This window comes from Manacus vitellinus, unplaced genomic scaffold (genome assembly GCF_001715985.3).
Source record: "Manacus vitellinus isolate BGI_N305 unplaced genomic scaffold, ASM171598v3 scaffold_34_pilon, whole genome shotgun sequence".
Classification (NCBI taxonomy): Eukaryota; Metazoa; Chordata; class Aves; order Passeriformes; family Pipridae; genus Manacus; species Manacus vitellinus.
Window position 1 is genome coordinate 1,601,368 of NW_021940488.1, and position 24,167 is coordinate 1,625,534.

The 24,167-nt window shown below is 37.1% G+C and overlaps 1 protein-coding gene across 1 annotated transcript; it reads right to left on the reverse strand.

Annotated features, from left to right (window-relative positions):
* Nucleotides 1–259: 259 nt before the first annotated feature.
* On the reverse strand, nt 260–17,799 carry BACH1 (BTB domain and CNC homolog 1). The gene is made up of 4 exons (XM_018076941.3): nt 15,984–17,799; nt 10,958–12,349; nt 8,893–9,099; nt 260–3,568 (listed from the first exon to the last, which is right to left on the reverse strand). The coding sequence occupies exons 1-4, from the start codon at nt 16,221–16,223 to the stop codon at nt 3,113–3,115; spliced, it is 2,295 nt and encodes a 764-aa protein (XP_017932430.1). The 5' UTR covers nt 16,224–17,799; the 3' UTR covers nt 260–3,112.
* Nucleotides 17,800–24,167: the final 6,368 nt, after the last annotated feature.

Here is a 24,167-nt window from a genome sequence, read left to right on the forward strand (position 1 = left end):
TTGATACACTTACCTTTCTGGACTATTAAGAAATGTCAACTTCATCTGAAAAATCCTGAGCTAGTATTTTGGGCCTATAAAACTTTGAACTATACAGAGATTTCTTTGCTACCATTTGCACAAATGTTTATGAATAATGCACCAGCAGAGATTTTTCACAGCAGAAGATGTGTACAAAATAGAAAAGCCTTTGTAGAAAGGATAGTGGTTTTTATTGTAGTCTTAGAAAATACTGAATTATGAAAGATACAAAATCAACTGTTGTAATTATCTGTTTATTTTACAATCTGTATGCCATCATACCTTTATGGTTTCAAGATAGTCTGTTCAAAGTATTTTAAAACATGCTTTAGCAAAGTATTTTACAATTTCAAAATCAAATATTTCTTTACTGGAAGAAAAAAAATAAAACCAAACTCCAAAAACATTTTCCTGAGAATTCTGTATCATAAAATTGTCATTCATTCTTAACTTTTGCAAGTTGATGACATAGGCTATAGAAGTCAACATGCAACTTGTAGGTCTACAGTATTCAATAAATATTTTAAAAATTATTTAGATGCAGCTGGTCAGGCAAAACCCTACCCTCACAATCAAGTTCATTACAGGTTTATAAACATGATGTTAATTTTATCACAGGTCAACGACAGTCATGATTTCTGCACTGGAATCCCTCCACCATCAGCTATGTGGAATTCAGACTGTGGCTGATCACCAGAGCGCAGCAGTGGAGCACAAGCCTCTAGTGGATATTCCAGCCTTTAACCTGGTAATCGCTGACCTTGTTTTCCAGCATCTAGAGCCAAGTGTGTCAGGGGTTTGGGCCACTGGATAAGCTCCCAGCCAGCCACTGCCTACATATACGCTCCACCCGTTTAGAACAAGCGTTTAGCCCATGGAGTTCCATTTTGAAGTATGTGTACTATGAGGACAATGCCATTGTCCATGTCATTTCAGAGTATCACCAGCTTTAACAGTGACAGTAGTTATGAACAGTAGAGGGGTTTGGGGCTTTCCATTTTGTTTTTTATTGTTTCTTTGTGGTTTGTTTTTTAAATAAAATGGAGACTTGAGAGCGAAACGCTACCCAGGATGGCAGCATGCAAGGGAGGCAAGATTAAATTAACCAGGAATCTACAGACACTGGAAAAAAAGCCCACAGAGCTTTGTAAGTAATACATATACATGATCAACATATAATCAATGATAGTAATTTAAGAGAATTTCAATTCAATTATCTGAAAGCATATCAGTAGAACTCTCATGACGTCTCCCATATAGTACTTATTTCTGAATTTCAATTACTGCAAGCACTGTGTTTTATACAAGCTATGCTCCATTAACATAATTTTTCCCTTAAAAGTAATGATATATGATGAAAGTCTAAGGATATCACTAGAGATTTCAAATCAACTTTCAATCCCATAGGTGAGGTAGTGTAGTCATTTGCATTTTGTGCTGGTTATGAGAAGTCCTGTTTAAATCTGTCAAATTTTAAATTTTTGTTTTAAATAAGCGGCTTAATGTATTTATTAATGCTATGTTACCTATGGGTGGTGGGGAGAGAGGGAAAAAAAAAAGTCTTGCCAAGAACAAGTTTTGTCTCACTGCAAGATAAAACTGAAAAGCAGTATTTACAGGGTCCTTTGCTGCCTACTGTACATGCACACAAAGACACAAAGAGCTAATATACATACTGAGGTAGGAAATGAAGAATTCCACTGGCTTGTTCAAGATTCTTCATGTTTTGTAAACCAGCAAAAACCAAAGTTTTCTGTGGTGAGGTTCAATACTTAGTTCTGTTGTTAGAATAACATCTAAATAACAAAGCATCATTGGTATACAATATGCATCCACTGCTATGTAAAAATCTAAAAAACAGGGATTGTTTTCAGTAGCTGAATTTTGCCTTCACAAAGTAAATAAAGGAAATATCTCCAGCTCATTTCCTTAATAAACTTTTTATATATCTACACTAATAGCACAAGCCATTGAAAACGTACTACAGGTTTAGCCATAAAGTACGCCAAAGACTAAGATTCTGAAATAGAAATTTACTGGTCCCAGTGATCAGAGAACAAATATATTTGTAACTTTATGCAGTTAGGCACTTAAGTAAAAAAATTGTAGTGCCTGAATACCTTAAAAAAAAATAAAAATCTGTCCTTAGACTTCCATAATACTTTGATTCCAAATTACCACAAACAAGCAGAAAGCTTGAAGGTGCTAGGACAGTAAGTCACAATACAGCAGTGAATTTTAACAAGCCTATGGGATTCAGATGCCAGAGGATCCAATGCACACTCATCCAAGAACTGCATCAGTTTCAAACATCTGCCTTTCACAGTATGTTGTTATTCCTCCCACTAAATTTAGAGAAGAGAGCAGTATGCGGCAGCACCTCTGCCGTTCCAGTTCTCTTAACTCTACACTGGAGAGCTAAGACAAAGGCATATATTCAATAAAAGCCTACTACTATTCAAATTTACTACTACTACTAGCCTACTAATTTTATTCAGTAAAAGTCTACTCTGGGACAGGGATGGGAACAGCAAGAAGCAAAGAGTTGTTCCAGAGCGCACTTGCCAGAATCTCCTCATACTGTCGTGTTATCCTAACTCATCTACAAAATAAGCATTTACAAGCTGTATGTGCTTCTTAAGGTTTGTCTACCAGGCAAAAAGAAATCTTAAAAGAATTCTAGGTATAGAAGTCATTGTGCATAAACACCTGTTAGGAGGCTTTCACTGAGATGCGGAGTGGCATTAGTTACTGTGGCATAAGTCAGAGCAAAGGCTGTCCTATACGTGAATGAAAGCTTTCTCAAAAATAAACACCTGCACATGGAGTTTATACATTCCAACAACTTTCCTGAACCTTCCTTGGCATCACCACACAAAAAAAAGCTTCAAGGCTGACACATATAAATTATGCTCTAGAATTACACAGAGCAAACCCAACGCTTGCCAAGTAATATAGTGACCACTTATCTGTCAATGTAGTTTCAGAAGATAAAGTTTCATCTTTTTATCACTTAGTAAGCTACTTTCCAATAATGCTCAATCTCACTTTTAGTTGCAATGTTGAGAGGCTGGCAATAGGAACAAGAGATTCACTCATCTGTAGTGCATTTGTCTGTCATCTGCTGACAGAAGTCTGTGATACCACTGCTGTGTCCACACTGTTCCACAAGTAACGTTTCCTCCAATGTTCTTACAGAAACTGGTTGCAGTTCTTGTACTTGATCATATGTTGCATCACTTTTGACACACTGATAACAAGAACTCTGCTCATTTGTAGATGTAACACCTGAAAGACCATCTGCTGATTCTACAGACGCTGGTACTGCAGGCTCACTATCAGACGGAGTTGTTTGTTCTCTCTTCGGGAACAAAAGTAAGAGTGGACAATCTGAGGAAGAATATTTTGCAAGTATTTGTATTTGCTCATGACTCAAGGCTGCTTCCTTACACACCTGCTGGCAAAGTCCAGTCAGATTCTGCTTTGTCTCACCCAGAGTTGACAAAATGTGGTTTCTTTCCTTCAGCAAGTTCTCCTTCTCATTTTGCTGCAAAAAGAAAAACAGCCCTTTAGCCTACATTTTAACACCGAAACTATGGTTTATGTTCCTACCAAAGCTAAAACAAGAATGTAAATAATCTGGTCTGCTGAAACAGAAGTAATTTGGCATTAAGGTAAACACCAATACAATCAAATGTGTGTCAAAAGGTCAATCCTAACCTCTATGAGGAAATGGCAAAGGACAGGAAACAAGCAAGGCCATAATGAAGCAGTTGAAAGAAGAGGACAAAGAACCCAAAACCAAACATGTCACAACACATTAATTTTAAATTCTCCATTTAATTAAGAGACAGTTTTGAAGATATACAAAGCTTTAAATAGTTTTTATGTAGTAAATGTTAATCATAGGGACTGTGTTACAGCTATTGCTATGTCAATGCACTCCTGGAAAGTTTAATTATTTTCGCTCCTTCTATCATCCCCTTTTGCAGGAGAAACTCACACTGCAACCTCTACCATTTTTTTTTAAGAACTGGTTAAATTTGGCAGCATTTGGCAAGAGGAGCAGTTGTTACCAGTCCTTTTTGCCTAAAATTATTCAGAAGAGAGCTTTTCTAATAAATTTCTACTTGTCAGCATACTGGGAGCAGCTGTTAATCATAGAATATGCTGAGTTGGAAGGGACCCATTGGGATCATTGAGTCCACCTCCTGGACCTACGCAGGACACCCCAAGCAAGAATCACACCATGTGCATGAGAGTGCTGGCCAAACGCTCCTTGAGCTCTGTCAGGCTTGGTGCTGTGACCACTTCCCAAGGAGCCTGTTCCAGTGCCCAACCACCCTCAGGGTGAAAAACCTTTTCCTAATATCCAACCTAAACCTCCCCTGACTCAGCTTCATGCTGTTTTCTTGAGTCCTGTCACTGGTCACAGGAGTGAAGAGATTCATACTTATCCCACTGCTTCCACTTGTAAGAATTCTGAAGACCACAGTGAGGTCTCCCCTCAGTCTCCTCCAGGCTGAACAAGCCAAGTGACCTCAGCTGCTCCTCATAAGGCCTCCCCTCCAGACCCTTCACCATCCTCAGTCTCTCATTCCCCAGTCTATACATGCAACCAGGATTGCCCCATCACAGGTGCAGAATCCAGCACTTGCCCTTGTTCAACTTCACACAGTTGGTGATTGTTCATCTCTCCATTTTTTGAGGCCTCTCTGCAGGGCCTCTGTGCCCTCAAGGGAGTCAACAGCTCCTCCTGATTTAGTTTCATTGCCTAACTTAGTATTCCTTTGAGTCCAGTGTCCAAGTTGTTGATGAAGATGTTGAAGAGAACTGGGCCAAGGATGGAGCCCTGTGGAACCTCACTAAGTAACCAGACACCAGTCTGATGTTACCCCATTCACTAGAACTCTTTGTGCCCAACCTGTGAGTCAGCTGCTCACCCATCATCTAACACAGTTATTCAGATGTATGCTGGTCACTTTGTCCAAAAGGACACTGAGAGACCGCATCAAAAGCTTTGCTGAAATCCAAAAACATTATGTCTACCAGCTTACCTAGATCAACTAGGTGGGTTACCCTGTTGTAGAAGGAAATCAGGCTCGACAAGCAGGACTTTTCCCTCCTGAAGTGTGTGCTGGCTGTGACTGATGACTGCACTGCCCTCCAGCTGTTTTTCAATACTTTTGAGAATAATCTCTTCCATTCTGTTGCCAAATCTCCTATCTAAAAATCACTTTATGGACCTTTTGGGTATGTAGAGGCACTCAGCTGTGTATTATGGACTGATGAAATTATCTGGACTGCTATTTAAAACAAACATCAACATTCAGAAATAGTTATTCCAGTGTAGGTTCCCCACCCCTATGTGAAGTTGTTGCCAGATCAATAAATTTAAATATTGTTTTATTTTAGCAGCATTATACTAATACTGCAAAGTAATGTCAGTTAGTTTTGAGGTCATAGTAAACTGAGAGCTCTTTTAATTCTTCTGGTGAAGAATGCTTTTAGTTCACACACTTCACCCTGTTCTAATACAAATAATAAGATCTCAATTACATTCCTGGATCACTAACTGACATGTCCTTCTCATCTACAGAATCTTCATCCAAGTAGTGCTTCTTGAGCCCAGTTATCCTCTACTCTGTTACTCCTCATAGGTATCCTAATTTTAAAGTTTTGAAGTGAGAATTGCAGAGTGGGTAACATTGGAAGGGACCACAGTGGGTCATCTGGTCCAACCTCCCTGTTCAAGCAGGGTCATCCTAGAGCACATGGCACAGGGTAAAGTACAAGGAATCTGAATGTACACAGGTGCTCTGCAAGAGTTGCTTCTAACAAGCCAACATCTGAAGCGGCCCATGTGTGTTCTCAAATATGGAACACTAGTGAACAACAAACACACAGGGATTCACCTGAAAGGTCAATAAGCAAAGACTATATAGGGGGGTCAAAAATTACACTGTCAGTACAGAAGATAAAGATAAATGATAAAAGATAATTCTCCCAGATAACAGATTCAGTACTAGACAGTATTTTTCTTCAATATAAGTAGAGCTTAATGTAAGACTTCCAATTTTACAGAATCACTCAGGTGGAGAGGTACCTCAGCAGGTCTGGAGTCTCACCTCCTGCTCAAAACAGTCAGCTCTGGTTAAGATCAGACTGCTCAGGGCTTTGCTTAGTCATGTCACAAAAACCTTGAGGACTGGGCATGCACAACATCTCTGTGTAAACTGCTCCACTGCCTGCCTCTCCCCAGTAGAAAAGAAGTGTTTCCTTATAGCCAGTTGAAATCCCCCCCTTGTTCTCTTGCTGTCGAGTACTACCCCCTGAAAGCTGAAGGTCTTTCATTTGTGATAGCTACAATAACCTCAAGAACTTCCCCACAGATATGAGCAGGTGGGTATTAGGTCCCCCCACACCCACCTCTTCTCCATCTCAGTGGCCTTGCTCCTGTTTTTCAATGCACTCCTGGCACTGGACAAGTTCAAAACTCAGCAAAAGACTCAGTCTTACCCATGCTAAGTATAGGAAAACAATAACTGCCCTCAAACAACTCACTGTGCTCCTGTTAACACATCCCAGAACACTGATGGTCTTTTTGACAGCCTGGACATGTTTGCCAACCCATGCTCAGCCTGCTCCCTGCTCAGATCCCAAAGTCCTTTTCAGCAAGGCTACTCCCCAGCTGTCAGTCTCCAGATTCTACTCACTCGGGGAGTTATTCTGTTCCAGATATAGGACTTTCCCAACAAACATACCACAAATACTATCTCCTAATCTGAGAGAAAAAAAAAACTATAAGCAACACCAAATAGAAATTATTATAAGACAACATTCTGTACATACTAGAAGCCAGGATGAGGAATTTCACCAAACAGTATTTCCTAACAAGCTATAGGACAGAGTATTATCTACTTGTCAAAAGTTTTCAAACTGTAATGCTATCAACTATATATCAACTGTACTACTATATATACACTCTATAAAATTATATATATAAAACTATATGTAAACTATAATAATACACCATACCATCCCCTCTCAAAGCCACATTACAGAAGATACTATGAGATTAAAGACTAAAAAGTCTGAGAGATTTGACTGAGAAACAGGAACAAAGCAGGAGCCATCAAGCATGAAGCAACCTGTATGTACCACACATTGCTCTTCACAGACGTCTCTCTACTTCCCTCCACCTGGAAATTATGCCTAGACAGACCTTAATGTTTCTGTATTCGTGTAAACCTTACATAAGTTTGATGGTGCAACACCTGTTGCCATCAGACATGCTCAACAGCTCCAAAAAAGATCTTCTCAGGAATTTCTGAAGAAACTTATCTGCACAGTTGGAAAAAAATATGCAACTGGAACACATTTGTGCTTAGCACGTGATTCCTCTAACTGAGACCTCACCTCACAATTCTCAAGACTCAACACTCATTATCTAGACCTTGCACAGTGTTATTCATCAAACAGCTGACATTCAGTCTGTTCCAGTCCAGATCCAGAACAAAGAATATTACCTATAATTATTAGCCACTTAAACAACTATATGTCTAATCTTGCAGATCAACCTTTAATGCCCTGCTCAAGTGTTACAAAATATTGACAGAGTTACATAACAGAAATAACAATATGATGACAAAGCCAGGCAGAAAGTTTTGAAATGTCAGAAATGCAACTTCTCTCTTCAGTCAGACAAATGTTATTAACACAACCACCTGATTTCCTTCCCTCTCTCAGAGCATCATCTCCATTCAGCACAACAAATGACCTGCTCTGTCAACTCATCAGGGCTAAATTTGAGGCACTGCAGGCCTTCCTTCAAAAATCTATCTCCTTCACTGCAGAAACAGCAATATATGTAGTGAAAGATGATGGATTACATCAGGAAAATAGTTTCCATCCCATGGCACTTGGCTCTAATTTGATTTTCCTTTTCACTCTGAAGTCAAGAAAGATGCAACATGACTGTGTCTTAGCTGATGCAAATATCAAATTCACATACACTAAGTCTCAAATGTTCCAAGGACGAGAATTAAGAGTACAGTAATCCTAAACAACTGAACTGTTTAGTGCACATGGTATGATCAACCATGAAACTGAAATGAGAGGGTCAGAAACGAAGACTTTTTTCTGAAAAGCCACTCTATTTTCTTGCCATTGCTATTTTGTGGATAATCCTAACCTCAGATTATCTATATTTCTCTTAAATGACGTATTTATCTTTTTATTGCCTTTTTAAGAAGGAGAAATTGTATTAACAGATGGCGGTAGAGAAATCTAGATGCATTAATTGCTCAGCTACAATTTTGATGCAACTGCTAAAAAGGCAAGCAACTTCCCAAGTTCTTTTGTATCTTCCGCCTTTCTGCAAGCGTCTCATTTTTAAGATTCAAGGCTCAGGAAACAGTTCACCAGCCCATGTTAATATGTTCCAAGAACTGTACTTACACAACTAACAATTGCGTAACTAAACTTGATCATGAGCAACACCATGAGCTGAAGAACAAAAATTGCAAAGCAAGAAAGGGGAGGAGGCAGAAAACAGTCTGGGATAATGGTTTGGGAATCATTCTGTACAATTAAACTCAATGGCTTTGGAAACATCATTCACCAAATATTATGCTGTGGTGCACTTTTATCTGAATGGAAACAAGTCCACAGAAGGAAAGGCGTGTGTCCTTCAGAGGAAAGCACAGAAAAATAATGAACTGCTATTAAGAAGTTATCTGAGACTGATAAAGTTTTCTAAGCTTGAGTGGAAAAAGTAATAAGCCACTTCACTCTCCAACTACTGCCAGATACCCAGTCAAGATGTTTTGAGAAAGACTCATGACAAAAGCAATGAATATTTGTACATACCAGTTTTTCAATTTCAGATTCTAGATTTTGTATGCAGTCAAGTTTTCTCTTGCGACATCGCTGGGCTGCAATTCTATTTTTACTTCGTCTTCGGATATCATGAATACAGTCCAATTGTTCAGGAGTTAATTTATGCATTTTCAGAAATGACTGGAAGTCATTTCTGGAAAGTGAGATAATCCTTTGTGCATTAAATGGAAGTTTTACCTAGAATGTAAGATAGAGTTGTAAATCAAAAGGTGAAACCGATATACATAAACACCAACAAGCAAGTCAAGTTTTCATTTTAAGCATTCTTCACCACAAAACTCAACTTTCTTCCTACACCTCAGAGACAAGAGCAAACTGATGTAGCCATTGGATGATGCAGATAAACCCCAGGGGTTTCAACTACATGAGTTCAAGTGCAGCTGAAATAGAGTACTTTGCACATTTACACCAGACCCTCAAAAGCATGTTTAGAGCAAGAGGAAATGTATTCCTCTGTGCAGCAAATAACTGGGTGATACACTCTAAGAAGAGAAGTTACAGTTAAGTCAAGCATAAAACAGGTGTCAAGACTCACTGATATAGTCTAAAGTTTCCCCAAAGCTGCTACTAAGACTGCATCCTGCATACATTTTTATACCTACACTTTTTTTTTTCTGCAGGAAAAGTTTATCTGAAACAGGCATTTCCTTAAAATACAGAAGTCACAATATCTGTCTTGTAATTCTTAATGCTAGAGAAGAGAGAGAACCAGGCTCTTGTTACTGTTGTATACCTGAACTACAAAAGCATTTGAGATCAGAAAGTGTGGATTAATACTGAAAAACATTTTCCTTTACAAAATAATCACCATGTTTTATGAGCATCCAACTAAAGACATTTATTTTAATCCTTACAATTTTGAGTATAGTAAGTAGCAGAATGTGTCACCTTGCTGTGGTCAAAGATTTGAATTTAGTTTAAAAAGCAGAGAACTGTTTGGCTACCACTGGTGACAAACCACCAAAAAAAGAAAAAAAAAGAAAAAAGAAAAAAAGAAAAAGAAAATAATAATAATAATAAAAAAATAAAAAAGAAAAAAAGAAAAAATTAAAAAAAAAAAAAAAGGAAAAAGAAAAAAGGAAAAAAAAAAGGAAGAAGAGCGCTGTCTTCAGGAATGATGCCATCTCCTTCTCTGTCACATAAAGATGAGAAATGTATTTAATCAATTCTGGCCTTTTGTTTGGCAGGCCAGCTTTTTATATTGATGGCAGCTTCTACTTACAGTCAGTCTCAGTAAGGCCCTCCATCTCGAAAAGAAAAAACAACTAGTGCTTTAAGAACAACTCAATTTTCATATCATTAAATGATCCACCGTACACAGAGTTACACTGCAATTCTACAGTTCTGAGAACTGAGACAGAAATTGTTCGAGGTATATCGCAAAATCTTTTGGGATTAGACTACTTATATGGCATCTGCCTAAACCACTAACAAAGCAATAACAAAGAAAGGAAGAGCCAAATAATTACTGCAGTTGGAGAAACAAATACAACCTTAGTTTCAGAGAGGATGATATTAAACAATCTTAAACCTACGGCTATTGAAGCCAGCTTGAAAACTTAATTTTCATTTCATAGTAAATCTGAAGTATCACTTCTCTCCTACCTTCTCCCTACAACTCAAAATACATCCAAGAAAACTGTTAAGTTTCTATAAAACAAAGGTTCCAAGAAGTTTAGTTTTCTTAAGCTAACTGCAGCAGATAAATCAAGGCACAGAGGTTCTTTTTTAGTTTTTTTTTTCTTCTAAGATTCACAACCTTTTATGATACAGCTGTTTGAGAAAAGCATCTTAAAAGATCTAATACATAAGCATCTAATACTTCAATATCCTACCAAAAATACTTGGTAAGTCTCCCTGAATTAGCAGTGACCTTTCACATAAACCTTTGAAAGTTAAAATTTTAACTCCCAGACTTTTAAAACAAGCAGCCACAGGAAAAAAAAAACAAACCCAAACACAAAAGACTCAAAATATTTTTGAACAGGGGGTCATAAAAGACAGGGAAGCAAAGGACACACCAGGATGTTCTTACCTCACATTCTTGTTCTCTTGCTGAACAGGATTCACTGTCTCCCTCGGTATCAGTCTCTGAATCCTCTCCCAAACTTATCACATAATTATAGGGACACTGTTCTTGTTGTTGTCCCTGAACATAATCTCCACTGCTTATTTCAGAGCTATTGGAACATCCTTCAGTGCTAAGGTTGCTTATAAAGGGGCAGTTGACAGAATTCAGTGTTGTAAAAGTTCGTTGAGAGCAAGGTTCAGGGCTTTCACTGATCCTGATACCCAGCCACGGACATTCCGATTTTTTCCCCGAATATACTGGCTCCAAGCACTCCTTGGGAACTGCAGGTGGTAAATGTATTTGACAGGCTTCTGTGCTGTAAACATCACTCCAGAACCCTTTTGCCAGATGCTCTGCTACCTCTCTCTCCACACTGCTTCGATCACCAGCTGATGTGATGTTAGTGGCTTCCCTAGTGTACAAATCGACCTTTGAGGATGTGTCACCTTGACTTTCAGTTTTGTCATTCCCAGCTCCAGTACCTGATACGGTTTTGTCAGCTAAGACTGTGTTGTTTTGCATACTACTGAACTTCAAGTTACCATATTGCTCACAAGTATGTAAAATAGACACAGAATTGAGCACGTGAGATGCAGCAGAGTTTTGGGGAAAAGCAGCAAGATCCATTTTCTCCACAGGACATGACATATTCTGAGTCACAGAATCTCTCTTTGACTCCTCCTTTTTCTGAATGCATTCTTCCCCTTCTTCCATTTTTACCCAAGTCTCTTCACAGTTTGAGACCAGCTGTATAGGTACACATTCTTGAGCTTTTTGTATGCCATCATTATCAGATATTTCCTTATCAGGAAAAGTGGCAAATGGTGGCACCTGAATGTCTTTAATACTGGGATTGGACTCTGAAGTATGAACTTTGTCATTTCCAAAAGCCTTCTGGAATTTCCTATACTTTGGGCACTGGGAAGATAAGCTGGAAACCCTACCCCTTTCTAAATGTACAGGATCACAGTTTTGATTGGCATTATCTTGGAGAGCAGGCAATGATGTAGCATTTTCTTCATCTTTACAGAGCTTTGTGTCAGGAGTTTGACTATATTCCTTTTCCAGAAGTGCTTCTGCTTCATCCTTTATTTCCTGGTCTCCATCATCGGCATTGCCGGTTTTAGAGTTTGCTTTCTGACAACGCTGTGGACAACACTTCTTCCTAGGACATTCCTGCTGATCCAACTTAAAGTCCAAAAATTTGAATTTGAGAAACTGAAAGCAAGACTCTTCAATGTTGCGGACACCCAAGAACTCCGCACACTTGCAGACTTCAGACACATTGTCTTTATTTAAAATAAGTTTAGCTGTATATGCAAACTGAAGCAAAGGATTAAATCCTTTAAGTGTTACCTATTAAAAAAGAAGGAAAATATTAGTATGGTCAATAAGGGTTTAAGTAGAGAAATACACAAACCCCAAATTACCTGTTGCCAGCAGGACAGACTGCAAGACTAAAGCAGCAGATTTGTTCTACAGAGAAAACCTGGTCCAACTGAATTCTGAAGCAATTCTTCTGATACTATTTTATCCTGCACATTTTGTGACAGTTATCTTCTTCACTGTGATCAATCTCTCAATAAAATGTTCTGGCAAAGCAGTACTAAGAAGTAAAAAAGTATTGCTGTACACTGAAAACCAGTAACTGGATTCCAACTTCACAAAGATGTCTTTCAAAGCCAAGTTGCAATATGAATTACTGTAGAATAAGGTTATGCCGCTGGTATTTAATTGTACCTTTTGAAGAGCAATTACCATTAATCACTCATGCATCACTCACATAAGAAAGTTTGAAAAAAATGGAGTTTGACCACATATGATTATTTACTAGTATAGCCATCAACTCCTTTCTTCCTCCCACACATTAAAAGAATTGCACCTGAAAACTGTACACCAAAACAAATTCTCAGTTTAAAGCCCCCTTGGAGTAGGTAATTTTGATTGAACATTTCTATCTTCACAACAGTTGCCTAGCAGGGAAACCAGAGATAAACAAAAAACTGTGTCATTACAAATTGAACAAGATCTTCTACACATAAAAAAACCCCTAAAGAATCAAGTAGGAAGCTGCAAACAGATCACCATATTACAAATTACATGACACTTCTTTTAGCCTTTCTCTGAAAATGAAGGATAAAGCAGGATGTCTACTATTAATACTCAAACTAAAGCCCACATTCTGCTCCTCTCCTTTATTGAAATGAACAACATTTATGCTAAATAAAGTGCTATATCAATGCATAAACTACATTGAATTCTTCTGCTAGCAAAATAATTAACTTTATAAGCAATTTGATTTAGGAAGCAGTCTAGGGTTTGTTTCTTTGGTTTAAGTGGTTGTTTGCTGTGGTTTTTTTAAAGAACAAAGCCCATGAAAGGAAGTTGAATAAATGTGCACAGAGACAGTTCATCAAAACTTTTTTGAACTACCTAAAGAATTCTTAAAATAGCATTTGAAATATGCTCAGGAGAGTAGTCTGGAGACACCACCACATGAATTCATCCTCAGTAATATGGGGAAGTAGAGCATAAAAGACAGTTTATCCACAAGCTCAGTATAGTTAATAAATCATTAAAGTGGGTTTATGCACAAATAGCATTCATAAGTGAAACTGAAGGTATTTTAAAACTGTACATTCTTTCTATTTAGGTAGAAATACTACTAAAAACTGGAAAGATCAAGAGGGAACAAATACTTTACTCTTTTCACTCTCTTTTACACATTTCTAGCTAGTTATGCTCAAACAAGAGAGAATCCTAGAAAGACTTTGTCTGACTGATCTAGAAAAGCAACTCTTGCAGTAGCCATTTATTTAATTTGTATGTGGGATAAAAGTCTAACACAGAGTAAAAACACTGACAGAAAAAACCAACACAGAACCTACAGCAGTTTGTCTTTTCAGTATAGTATATTTCAAGTACTTGAATTCAAAAAATATTTTTGTATCTGAGATTGTTGGCAGGTGTCATTTTAAACTTCAAATATTTCTGATGATTAAAAAGGTTAAAAAAAAAAATCACATGTCAAACCATGTGATCAGTGTTTGTCTCAAATATGCAGCTTCACAAACTGACCTGTTTCAAAATATTTAGCAGTTCCCAGAAGAGAAGTTCAAGTTGCTGAGTCTTAAAATGCTTTTACCAAGTGATCAGTTCGAGTCATTAAGAGGTCAGATTCACTGTTAAAATTTTTGCTAGTTGTTTCAGCACATTCAGTTCTTACATCAGTAATGCTAAATACATTAGGAGTCCTCTTAAGTCTATACTACAGTAAATATCAGAATTATGTTTCTACATTTTCTGTACAAACTCTGGTCCCTTCTGACTCAGGTTTATTTCATGGTTTCATTGGCACACTGTTGCTTTGCACCAGAGATTATTTTTCCTCTCTCCAATTTTGATGTACATTTCTTATTCTTTCCCCGAATTTAATGTACATTTCTTGTTCTTCCAATATGCAATTTTTACATCATCCCAAAGCAAAATTCCCTCTTCAACATCAGAAATTTTTCATGCCACTAATTTCCCTCTTTCATGCCAAATCAAGGCTTTGCATCCCACAGGATCCTACTTCCCTTTCACATCAGCTTGCATCATTACCTTTCTTTTAACCTGGGAGACATTCAGGCTATCAACATATTAAGCTACTAGAAAAAAAACCATAAGAAACGAACACAAACACAGCAAGAAGGCTGTGTGAGTAAAAGCTGACACAGTGGTATTATGCTGTAACAATTTTATAACTAATTCATTGGTGAAGAGAGAATAGCAAAAGACCACAGAAACTCTTTAAAGAGAACACTTGATCTCTTCTAGTTTTCTGTGAAAACAGACAGAATCTGGCACAGAATCTTGTGCTTTTCTCAGTATGTTACAAAGCCTATGAAGTAGCTACTGAAGTACAGCCTTTGTGAATACATCATTTCTGCATTAACACTCAACTCACTCTTGCACATGAAGTCTATAATGTCACTATAAATATTCACTGATGAATACCTTTCCTCCAACCTTAATGATCTCAGTTGAGCTGAAAACAATTTGCATGTTATTGCCCACTGCCCAAGCTAATTACCATAAACCACCTCCCAGAAATCCATTTATTATTTAACAACCAACTTTTCTGATTAGCACTCCCATTCAGCACAGTTGGAGCACTTGGGAGGTTCTTCACTTCTCATCTACAAGCACAGCATTTCATATTAAAATCCAGTTACTTGTCTCATGCCTCTTACAACTCAGCTTAATAGCAACTACAATCATTAAATGTCTTGGATGCTCCAGATACATAACAATAAATGTTCATTCCAATGGATGTCAGGTCATGGCTCATTCCCATTGAATGCCTTTAAATTAAATCTAAGAATATGTATTTTAGGGGCATAACAAGTAATTGCAATACATTTTCTTAGTCCTAACACTAATAAGACACAGTAGGGGAAAAAAAAAATAAATCAGGCTGCTAATGATCAATGTGTAAAAAGGATGGGAAACTGAGCCAAAGAAAACTGTTAACAACAGTAAGCAGCCAGGAATATATGCATGGTTGTATTACTCAAACATACAAACCCAAATCTTAATGAAACCGATTCAAAGGTATTACCATCTTAAGCTTTAATTTATTACTTAAAAAATATTCTTTTTATATAGAAGAACTAGTTCTGCAATATCTCTTGACCATTTGCAAAGCTTTTTGACAAACTTACATCCTTTGAAAGAGGTGCATAATTTAAAAAGTAGTATATACTTAATTGAAAAGATCTTCCCTATACATTTCCTGTGACAGCATTCAGTTATCTGTGGTCTGGGACAAACACTCATCTGTCTAGCCTTTACCTCAACTAACAGTAGCTTTGCAACTTGGAAATTCCTTCCCTTCAGTCCTTAAACCCTTTACCTTAACCTGTCAGTTAAGCACCAACCTACTGTAAAAGAGAAAAAACAGATCAGAAGCACTGGCAGGTAAAACGCAGAAGGGAGTGACACTTACCTCTTCTGGTAAAGTGATGATAAGATCAGCATCCACCTGGCCCACAATTCTTGAAAGGAAGTAACTGCTGCAAGCTGCAAGCACAGCTTTGTGAGCCCGAAATCGCTGATCTTCCACTAAAATTGTAACATCACAAAGAATATCTTGCTTTCTTTGATCATCAAGACTGAGGAGTACATTGGTACTGTGTACTGAAGATTCATATGCAAAAACCACACTGTTGTTCTCTCTTAGAGACATTCTGTATCACAAATGGTAGTGTAAGGCTCAGGGGAAAGCATGCTTCTGTGCTTCAGATCTGGGGGAACAAAAAGCCAAACTGTACACGTGAAAGTCACATCCAACAGGAACCTATCGATACTGAAATACAAGCAAGCTGTTAAACATGCAATGCCTGGTCTAATTCTTCTTCAGATTACTACTCAGTACTTCAGACATGTTAATACATAAATACATGCTTGTGACCATCTGAAGTACCCAAACTTTAATATGTACATCTTCACATTGTTTTTGTAGTCTCACAGACCAAAAAAGGGACTCCAGCAATAAAAGAACAGTTCTTTCCCAGGCATGTGATTCAGAGTCATAAATTTACCATAACACCTAGCAATTATCTAAGCTTTCATTTTTAAGTAATCAGTATATTCTAACTTCAACAATATGAAAATGTAAAGAGAAATAAAACAGATGCATTAAATCAAAATTTACTGAAATACTAGGTGAGCTACTTCTGTTTACTGATTCACATAGTACAGACTAAAATATTTGTGTTCTGTCTTCTTTCAAAAGTATTTTGCCTGGTAAATGAACCAGGCATTGGTAAAACACTAATTTTCTCTCCAGTAGATTGGTGTTTTTGTTTTAAATTTAAATTTTCCACCTACCTTAATTCCCTATTGCAGCCTTCTTTTCCCCTCTTCTGCTCTTTATTATTTGTCATGTTTGTTACAAGTTAGCTTTCCTAATGAATCACTATGATTCAAATCACATGACAATGGAATCTCACCACTTTTGTGACAGACCAAAGTTCTCAAATAACAGTATTCATTGGATAATAAACAACAGTAAAAGTTATACAATATTTATAACTTTGAAATAACTTCAAGACAGTTATATATTAGTTTATTCCTGAACTTCCTAGTATTTGCAAAAAAAAAGAAGAGCTAGAGAGATGGCAGCTCTGCTAGAGAGTGTAAAATCTGACAGCATTTCCAAGTCTGATTTTTACAATGTATCCCTCTTTCAATTGAGCCCTTCCCATTAAAAGGAAGGAAAAAAAAGATTACTAAGAAGTGCCCTCACATCTAGAGCTTGATCAAGAAACCACAGTCAGATCTGGAACTATCCAGAAAGGAAAATATATTACTAATGAAAAGTTTTACCTCAACAAACCAAACATTTAGATTACACTTCACTAGTCACCCCAGAGTTTCTGTAACTGAGCACAGCTGTGGAGACTCAATTCAGCTGACACGGGACTACCCCATCATCCTATTGCTCAACAGAGGTTGTAACCATCTGCCAGCTCCCAACAACAATAAAACTGTAACCAATGTAAATCCTCAAGTTCCAAATGTGGGAAACTTTCACAACATGGGGAGGGCGGAGGACATGGGCACATTTAAATACAATGTGGAAAAAAACCCAAAACACTCAGACTGCCAGCTATGCTCCTGGTTACTCACCACTCAACCTATTTTCATGACACATAGACATTTTTAGTGAACTTTTGAACAGAAAGAGGGAAGAAAAAGATCCATTTCCAATGGAAATAGTAACACTGCACCAGTTTGGATCCTGGTAAAGTGTATAGCATCAGAATTACCTGCCCTTCCCATTTCCTTATGGAACACTGCATGCTCAACTTCGCCAACAAAATGTACAAATGTATTGTGAAAATGAAAGCTGAGGAAAAAACCCCAAAAGTTACACAACTGTGAGCTTTCCCCACTGAGAAGTGGCAGGGGAAAGTCCTATATACCATACACTGTTAACCACAAAGGGCTTGTTTTTGGTAGGAAACAGTTTAAGTGTTTTCATATACTTTATAACAAGATTCATTAACTTAGGAAATACTTAATTTCCAATCAATTTAAATGTGATTAATTCCCCATGAAACTGCTATTCATGACATTCTATTCTTACAAGAGCTTATGAGAAGTAAGCAGTGCAATATAAATTATATATTTCTCATTTGTTTGCTCCATAGCCATAACTTATCATATTCCTCAGATATTACAGCACACACAGTTTAACAAGCTCTGTATTTGTTACAAGAAGGTAAAAAAAAAACACAGCAAAAAGGAACAGGACAAAATGAAAAAGCTGAAGACTAAATCCAGGGTGGTGGGGAACACAGGGAAATACTATAGATGAGGACACATTTTGGGTGAACACCTCGGCAAAACTCGAGGGAGATTACAGCTACAGACAAGCCTTTAAAAGTCTTTTAAGAAAGAACTCTCAGACAGATAACACATGTATCATATATGCTGCTTTTGGTTTTTCCCTTGTAATCAGTTCCAATATTCAATTCAGTTCATTACACTTCCACAGCATGGAAGGCTAAAAGGAATACTAGTTCCTTTTAGCAATGTATGCAGAGAACACTCAGCCCTCCTTCTCACTTATCTTCACAAGGCACGCACCATGTTTTCAAAACAGCTTGTGGAGTACTTGAAACACTGATAGAGAGCTTCCAATGTTGCAGCTGCCAAAAAAAAAACCCTAAAAAGCAGCTTTCAGCAGTCAAACACCACCTTCTGTTACTTGAAAAGTGAATTAAATATTTAGTTTGAGCATAACTCAATTTAACACGTTACTCTGAGAGAATGTTGTACTTCCTAATGTGAAGATTCCATCAGCCAAGTTACGTTCCTGCTATATTTAAACAGAACGAAAGGTTTTTTGAGGCATTCATAATATATAATGCAGCATTTAATAAGCATTTCAAATTTTAAATGAACCTTTAAAAAAGACCCAAAAACTCCCCACCTCTGCACTACAATCAAACATGAAATTTCTCAGTCTTCTTTGTAAAATCTAATTACTGTCATACAAGGTAAAAAGAAATCAAAAGGAAAAGAACCAGAAAACTGAAAGTGCTGGTGAGAACAAAAAGCATCAAACAGGAAAGGGAAAATGTAACCATTGTAAAAAGCTGTAACACTTAAGAGAAGTAACATTACTACATTTATGATAGTACCTGTCATGACAGCCAACTAGATTTTCCACTGCAGTGAGTACAAAATAACTTGCCTATAACTAGATATTTTTATAGACATATCCACAACAAGAATACTTACTGTTACATCAAAAAGTACATCTCTTCTGTAAACTGTTTAATTTCTCTTCTACCCTAACTGTTCTTCTAGAACACTGAGAATTCTTAAAATTAGTTTTATCTATGGATGGATGGACAAAAGATGGGGAAAGGTATGAAGCAGAGAAAACAATTCAATAATGCTTTTTAAAGAAGTTTTATAAAACTTAAAAGCTCATGCTGCAACTGTCCTATAAGGACAGGCCCTTCTGGGCTTTTTTTGTCCATTTTACATAATTTAATTTTCTATAAATATTATTTATCAGATTTTTTCCACTCTCAGATAATTCATATGTAAGCAGCAACAAATTACTAAGGAAAACTGACACTACAAATAAGACTAATTATTTCCTTGTAAACCATCCTAAAACTCCTCTTCTGTCATACTATTTTTATTTTAAAAATAACATTTAAGTAAAGAAAACTAAGAGTAGGCACAAGTAACTTGTAAAAGTATTCCAAAATTCAGCAGATAACTATACATCTAAATCACTTTTCACTAAGTGAGTGCCAACAACCACATGATGGAATGCAAAAGATTCTAAAAAACCCCCCAAACATGCAAGAATATTCATTAAGATATTTGTTACATCCACTACCATCAAAAATATGGGAAGCCCAAAAAGATCTTCCAAAACTTAAAACAGTCCTTACAGTAGAGGTTGAAAGGATTAGAGAAGAAACAACATGAAAGCTCAGTAACTACAAATAATCCTCAGTTAATGGAAGAAAACTAGTACTGCGAGTACAAGAGCGTTCCTCAAATTCCTCTCACCTGGAACTCTGCACACCTAATAACCTCATACTCTTGAGAAGAGGCACAGAAATGAAAAAAAATAAAGTGAACATAAACACACACTAGTATAAAAACCACATAAACACATGCAATTCAATCAACACAACCAAGCATGCTAATATGAAGTTTCCATTCTTCATCAGTGATTTTGAGATAAATAACATTTTGCCTAAGGACATTCATTCATGACACCTTCTAAGCACTGGCTATAAAACTTTATTCTGCTTTACTGAAGAGAAGTAACTCAATTTTTTTTTCTCTGTACTAGCATACAATTGTGGAAACTATGCCCAACAGTCCCGTAAAATTACTGCATCTTCCATAAATGTAAACATCTCCACATCCAATTGACTAGATATATACATAGTTATTTTCAAAGAACATATAAAATACTTAATGAAAATCAGTACTGCAAACACATTTAAAAAAGAATACAGATTTGCTTAAGTACACAGTATAGAGACCAGAGCAAGAAGCCTATCAAGACTCATTGTCAAATACAGATCTCATCCAAGGCTCATTTTTCTCATGCCTTTAAAGAAAAAAAAAGAACTATATATTCCAGAGATGATAATCAGGTAAAGCTAAAAAAACCTGTAGTTGCTACATTACAGAAGAAAAATAGTAACAAAAGAGGTAACACTGTTGAGGAATATGGCTAGTGCAGGCAGAGTGTAAGAGCAGGAACACAGTAGCAGGACAGTACTCACAGCAGTGTGGTGTATTTCTCATCCACACACATACAAATCTGGCACAAGGTAGATAAATTTTCATGCTCAGCAGTACCACTGCACCCAACATCCTGTGGTCAAAAAGTGTTCCTTCTGTTGAAGGAAGCTGTAAAGCACCAAGTTGTCACCAAAGCTGACCAAGGCATGCAGAGAAACCAGCTTACCTGCAAAAAGAACTGCCTGATGTTTAAATATTGTGTCTTACCCCAATAAGACCTAGAATCCAACCAGAGAATGCAAACAGTGCAGGCTATCTGTGGTGAGTTACCAGTGGCATCATGGTGCTGGTTTTTTTTGGTGTTGAATTATGCTAAAACCAGCCTGGTTCTCCAAACTCCAAACACACATCCTGCTTTTTGTAGTTGGATGTCACAGATAAGCTGGTAGTTGGCCTGTAAACTTGTGCCTAGCAATCAATCACTTTATACTACACAAGTCCAGTCCCCTTTCCTACAGTCAGGTTCTTCTTACTTTACACCCTTCTTGGGGTGTATGTGTAGAGATTCCTCCCTTGAGTGGGGATGCCCTCCAAAGATACTCTTCAAGGCTGAGCAAAAGAGATCTCCCCTCAAGCACTGGTATGGGTAGGTTACATAAAATCTCTACTTAACAGTTATTTCTTTTTGCTAGCTTTAATATTATTGCTTTAATATAGTGCACTATCTTATATCACACTACTGGTAGTTTTAGCATTTATATCATATAGTAAAAAATTCTGATTAAGATCTTTTGTCTGATCATTTGTAATAATAAATGATTCATTTTATATAAATATTCTCATTTTGCCAATCATTAAAACCTGTAGGACAAAAGTGGTTCAATCACACCTCTGTAATTCCTTAAATTTAAACATTTGACACAAATCTGTGGCTGATTAGATTCAGCCACACTTAGACTCCTCTCTGAGGAGTTTAGAAAGCAAGGGAGTCCTTTCTGCACCTCGTGACTCAACAGTAGGGCTTTTTTTAATAAATTTTGCCTAAGCCTTCCACTCCCACCCAAGACAAACTGGTGTAGTCAGCAGGATGGCAAATTTTGAGAAGCAGACAAAAAGCTTAACAAAATTTTTATGGACGCACAACATTGCTGAAAAGAAATCAGGGACCTGGTAAAAGAAAAAAAAAACCTGGTAAGGGAAAAGGTTTCACAACTGAATTACCAGAAAGCTGAAGCTGTAGAGAAAGGAGATAAGCCAATTCAATCTTTGTTTAATTTGGCTGAATCTTTGGCTGAAAACTTGAGAAACCTGTTCAACAGGTTGCCTCTTAAATTCAGACCATACATACTCCTGGAAAGTTCTGTACTGCATTTCACAAAAAATGCTATATACTTTTGAATAACATACATAAATATAGAAATCATGTATTATATAAATAACACATAAATTTTTATATGATATAGTAAAGTCACAATAATAGAACCAGTAAAAGCTTTTTACAATCAGTCTTCCTAGTAAACCACTCCTGAAAATGCGAATTTGACATAGTACCACTTTCTCAAGTATTTAATGCAGAGAAGTAACCTTCACTACACAAAGGACAGCAAAACACACAACGTATGGATACTGACAGTGTTCAGTATGAGCATTTGCTTTTTTTTTTGTGCTGTTGAGCCCAAACTTCACAATCTGTCATCATGAATAAGTCCTGGTTGAAAATAGCTGATAACACAGAAATCCCATTCAAGGGGGAAAGTTATACAGCTAACAAGAAGCAACAGCAACGAGATGCAGTTGTCAAGACAAAATTCAGAACATTAGAAAAATAAAGCAACTGTAATATTATTAGTCAAAATAGCATTAATTCAAACATTAACACCAGCAACAACTATCCCAAATTATTGTCACTTATCCAGATGTCCACCAGACAACAACCAAAGAATTCCAGCTTTGCTTTGGAGAATTTCTAAAATATGAATGCTTTGTCCAAAATATTTTATTAATAATTAATGCCAAACATACAAGATCATAAAAATCAATCTAAATACATAAAGCATACTATTAATTAACTGCATCGAATAATAATAAGAACTTCTTTAAACTTTGAATGAAGACAGAATATCTTGTCTTTTGCATCAATGTTAGGAAATCTCCCAAAATGCCATATAGTTTACTACTAAGCATTCTGCTAACTTAGAAAACGAGTCAGGTAACACCAATTCTGTATGCTTATAGCTGGTTTATTGTATACTTGCATCACTGTTTCTGAACAAAGACCATAAGAGTAACAGCTGAAGGTGTTCCTGTCTGCCTATAACAGCTGCCAGGACCTTTACCACAGAATAACATACATTAATTCAGCTAACAGAGGTAAATTTAGAATCCTCAACCACCACAAAACCAAAAGGCTGAGATTTCAGCATACAAAGGGGTATGATTTACATCTAAGGAGAGTGTTTTGAACATTGGTTCAGCTGATGCTGGAATGATCTGCATTAGAAGAAAATTCACAACTAAAAAGAATGAATGAGTCACAGAAATGAGCTCCATGAGCTCTGGGACTCTAAGGCAAACAGCCAAAGAATAATAAAATGGCCCTTAAAACCGGATACAGATTTGAGAGTGCAATTTGCTGTCCCTTCCGCTTCTATTTACATTATGATACCTGTGGTTTGTGTCCAGTTTTACCAAAATGCTTTTTGAACATTCTGAGTTTGAATGTTTCAAGTGTCCTTAAAAATATGAAATCAGAACACAGAAACCCATGGAAATCAATAATGGTCATGCCTCTATTACTTTGAAGGTTTACACTTTCAGGAAAAACATAGCTGATTATAACTTACAGTCTTAACGCTTGGCACTAAATCCAAGGACCAGCATCTAATGGTCACCAAGACACAATGGGAACCCCAAATTCAGAGGCAGCATTCATCCCTACATTTGCTCCCCACACACCAAAGTTTATCTTCCAAATCCTTTTTTCCCCCTCCAAACTACAGGTTTTTGGAGACAGCAGATGGAAGAGCAGCGTAGACTGGAGAAGGTTTTGATACAGAAATTGTTTGATACTCTTTCTCTCCTCCTGGAAAGCTGAGAACCAGCCACTCCAGGAAGCTGAGCAGAGCTGGTTCTGCCATCCAGCAGGACCTCACTGTGCCTCTGTGACCAGGACCAGTAATCTCCTCATCACCAGATGAACTTTGAAGAAAGGACTCATCCTAACGCACCCAGATTCAATCAAGTCCAGCATCCAAACCTAACAATTGCCTTTCAAAGATTCACTGTCAAATAAAACACAGTTAACATGCCTAAGAGCAAGTGGGGCAATAAACCAGAAAAAAAAAAATTGACCTGTGGTCCTTCTGTCTTAAGCTCCACTAAGACAGCCATGGTACTA

Excerpts from the sequence above, each read along its gene's own strand:
- BACH1 (XM_018076941.3), bottom strand. The coding sequence starts at position 16,223 with ATGTCTCTAAGAGAGAACAACAGTGTGGTTTTTGCATATGAATCTTCA. Across the intron at positions 12,350-15,983 it reads TCATCACTTTACCAGAAGAG|GTAACACTTAAAGGATTTAA; the intron begins GTAAGTGTCACT and ends CTTTTTTAATAG. Across the intron at positions 3,569-8,892 it reads AATCTGAAATTGAAAAACTG|CAAAATGAGAAGGAGAACTT; the intron begins GTATGTACAAAT and ends TTCTTTTTGCAG.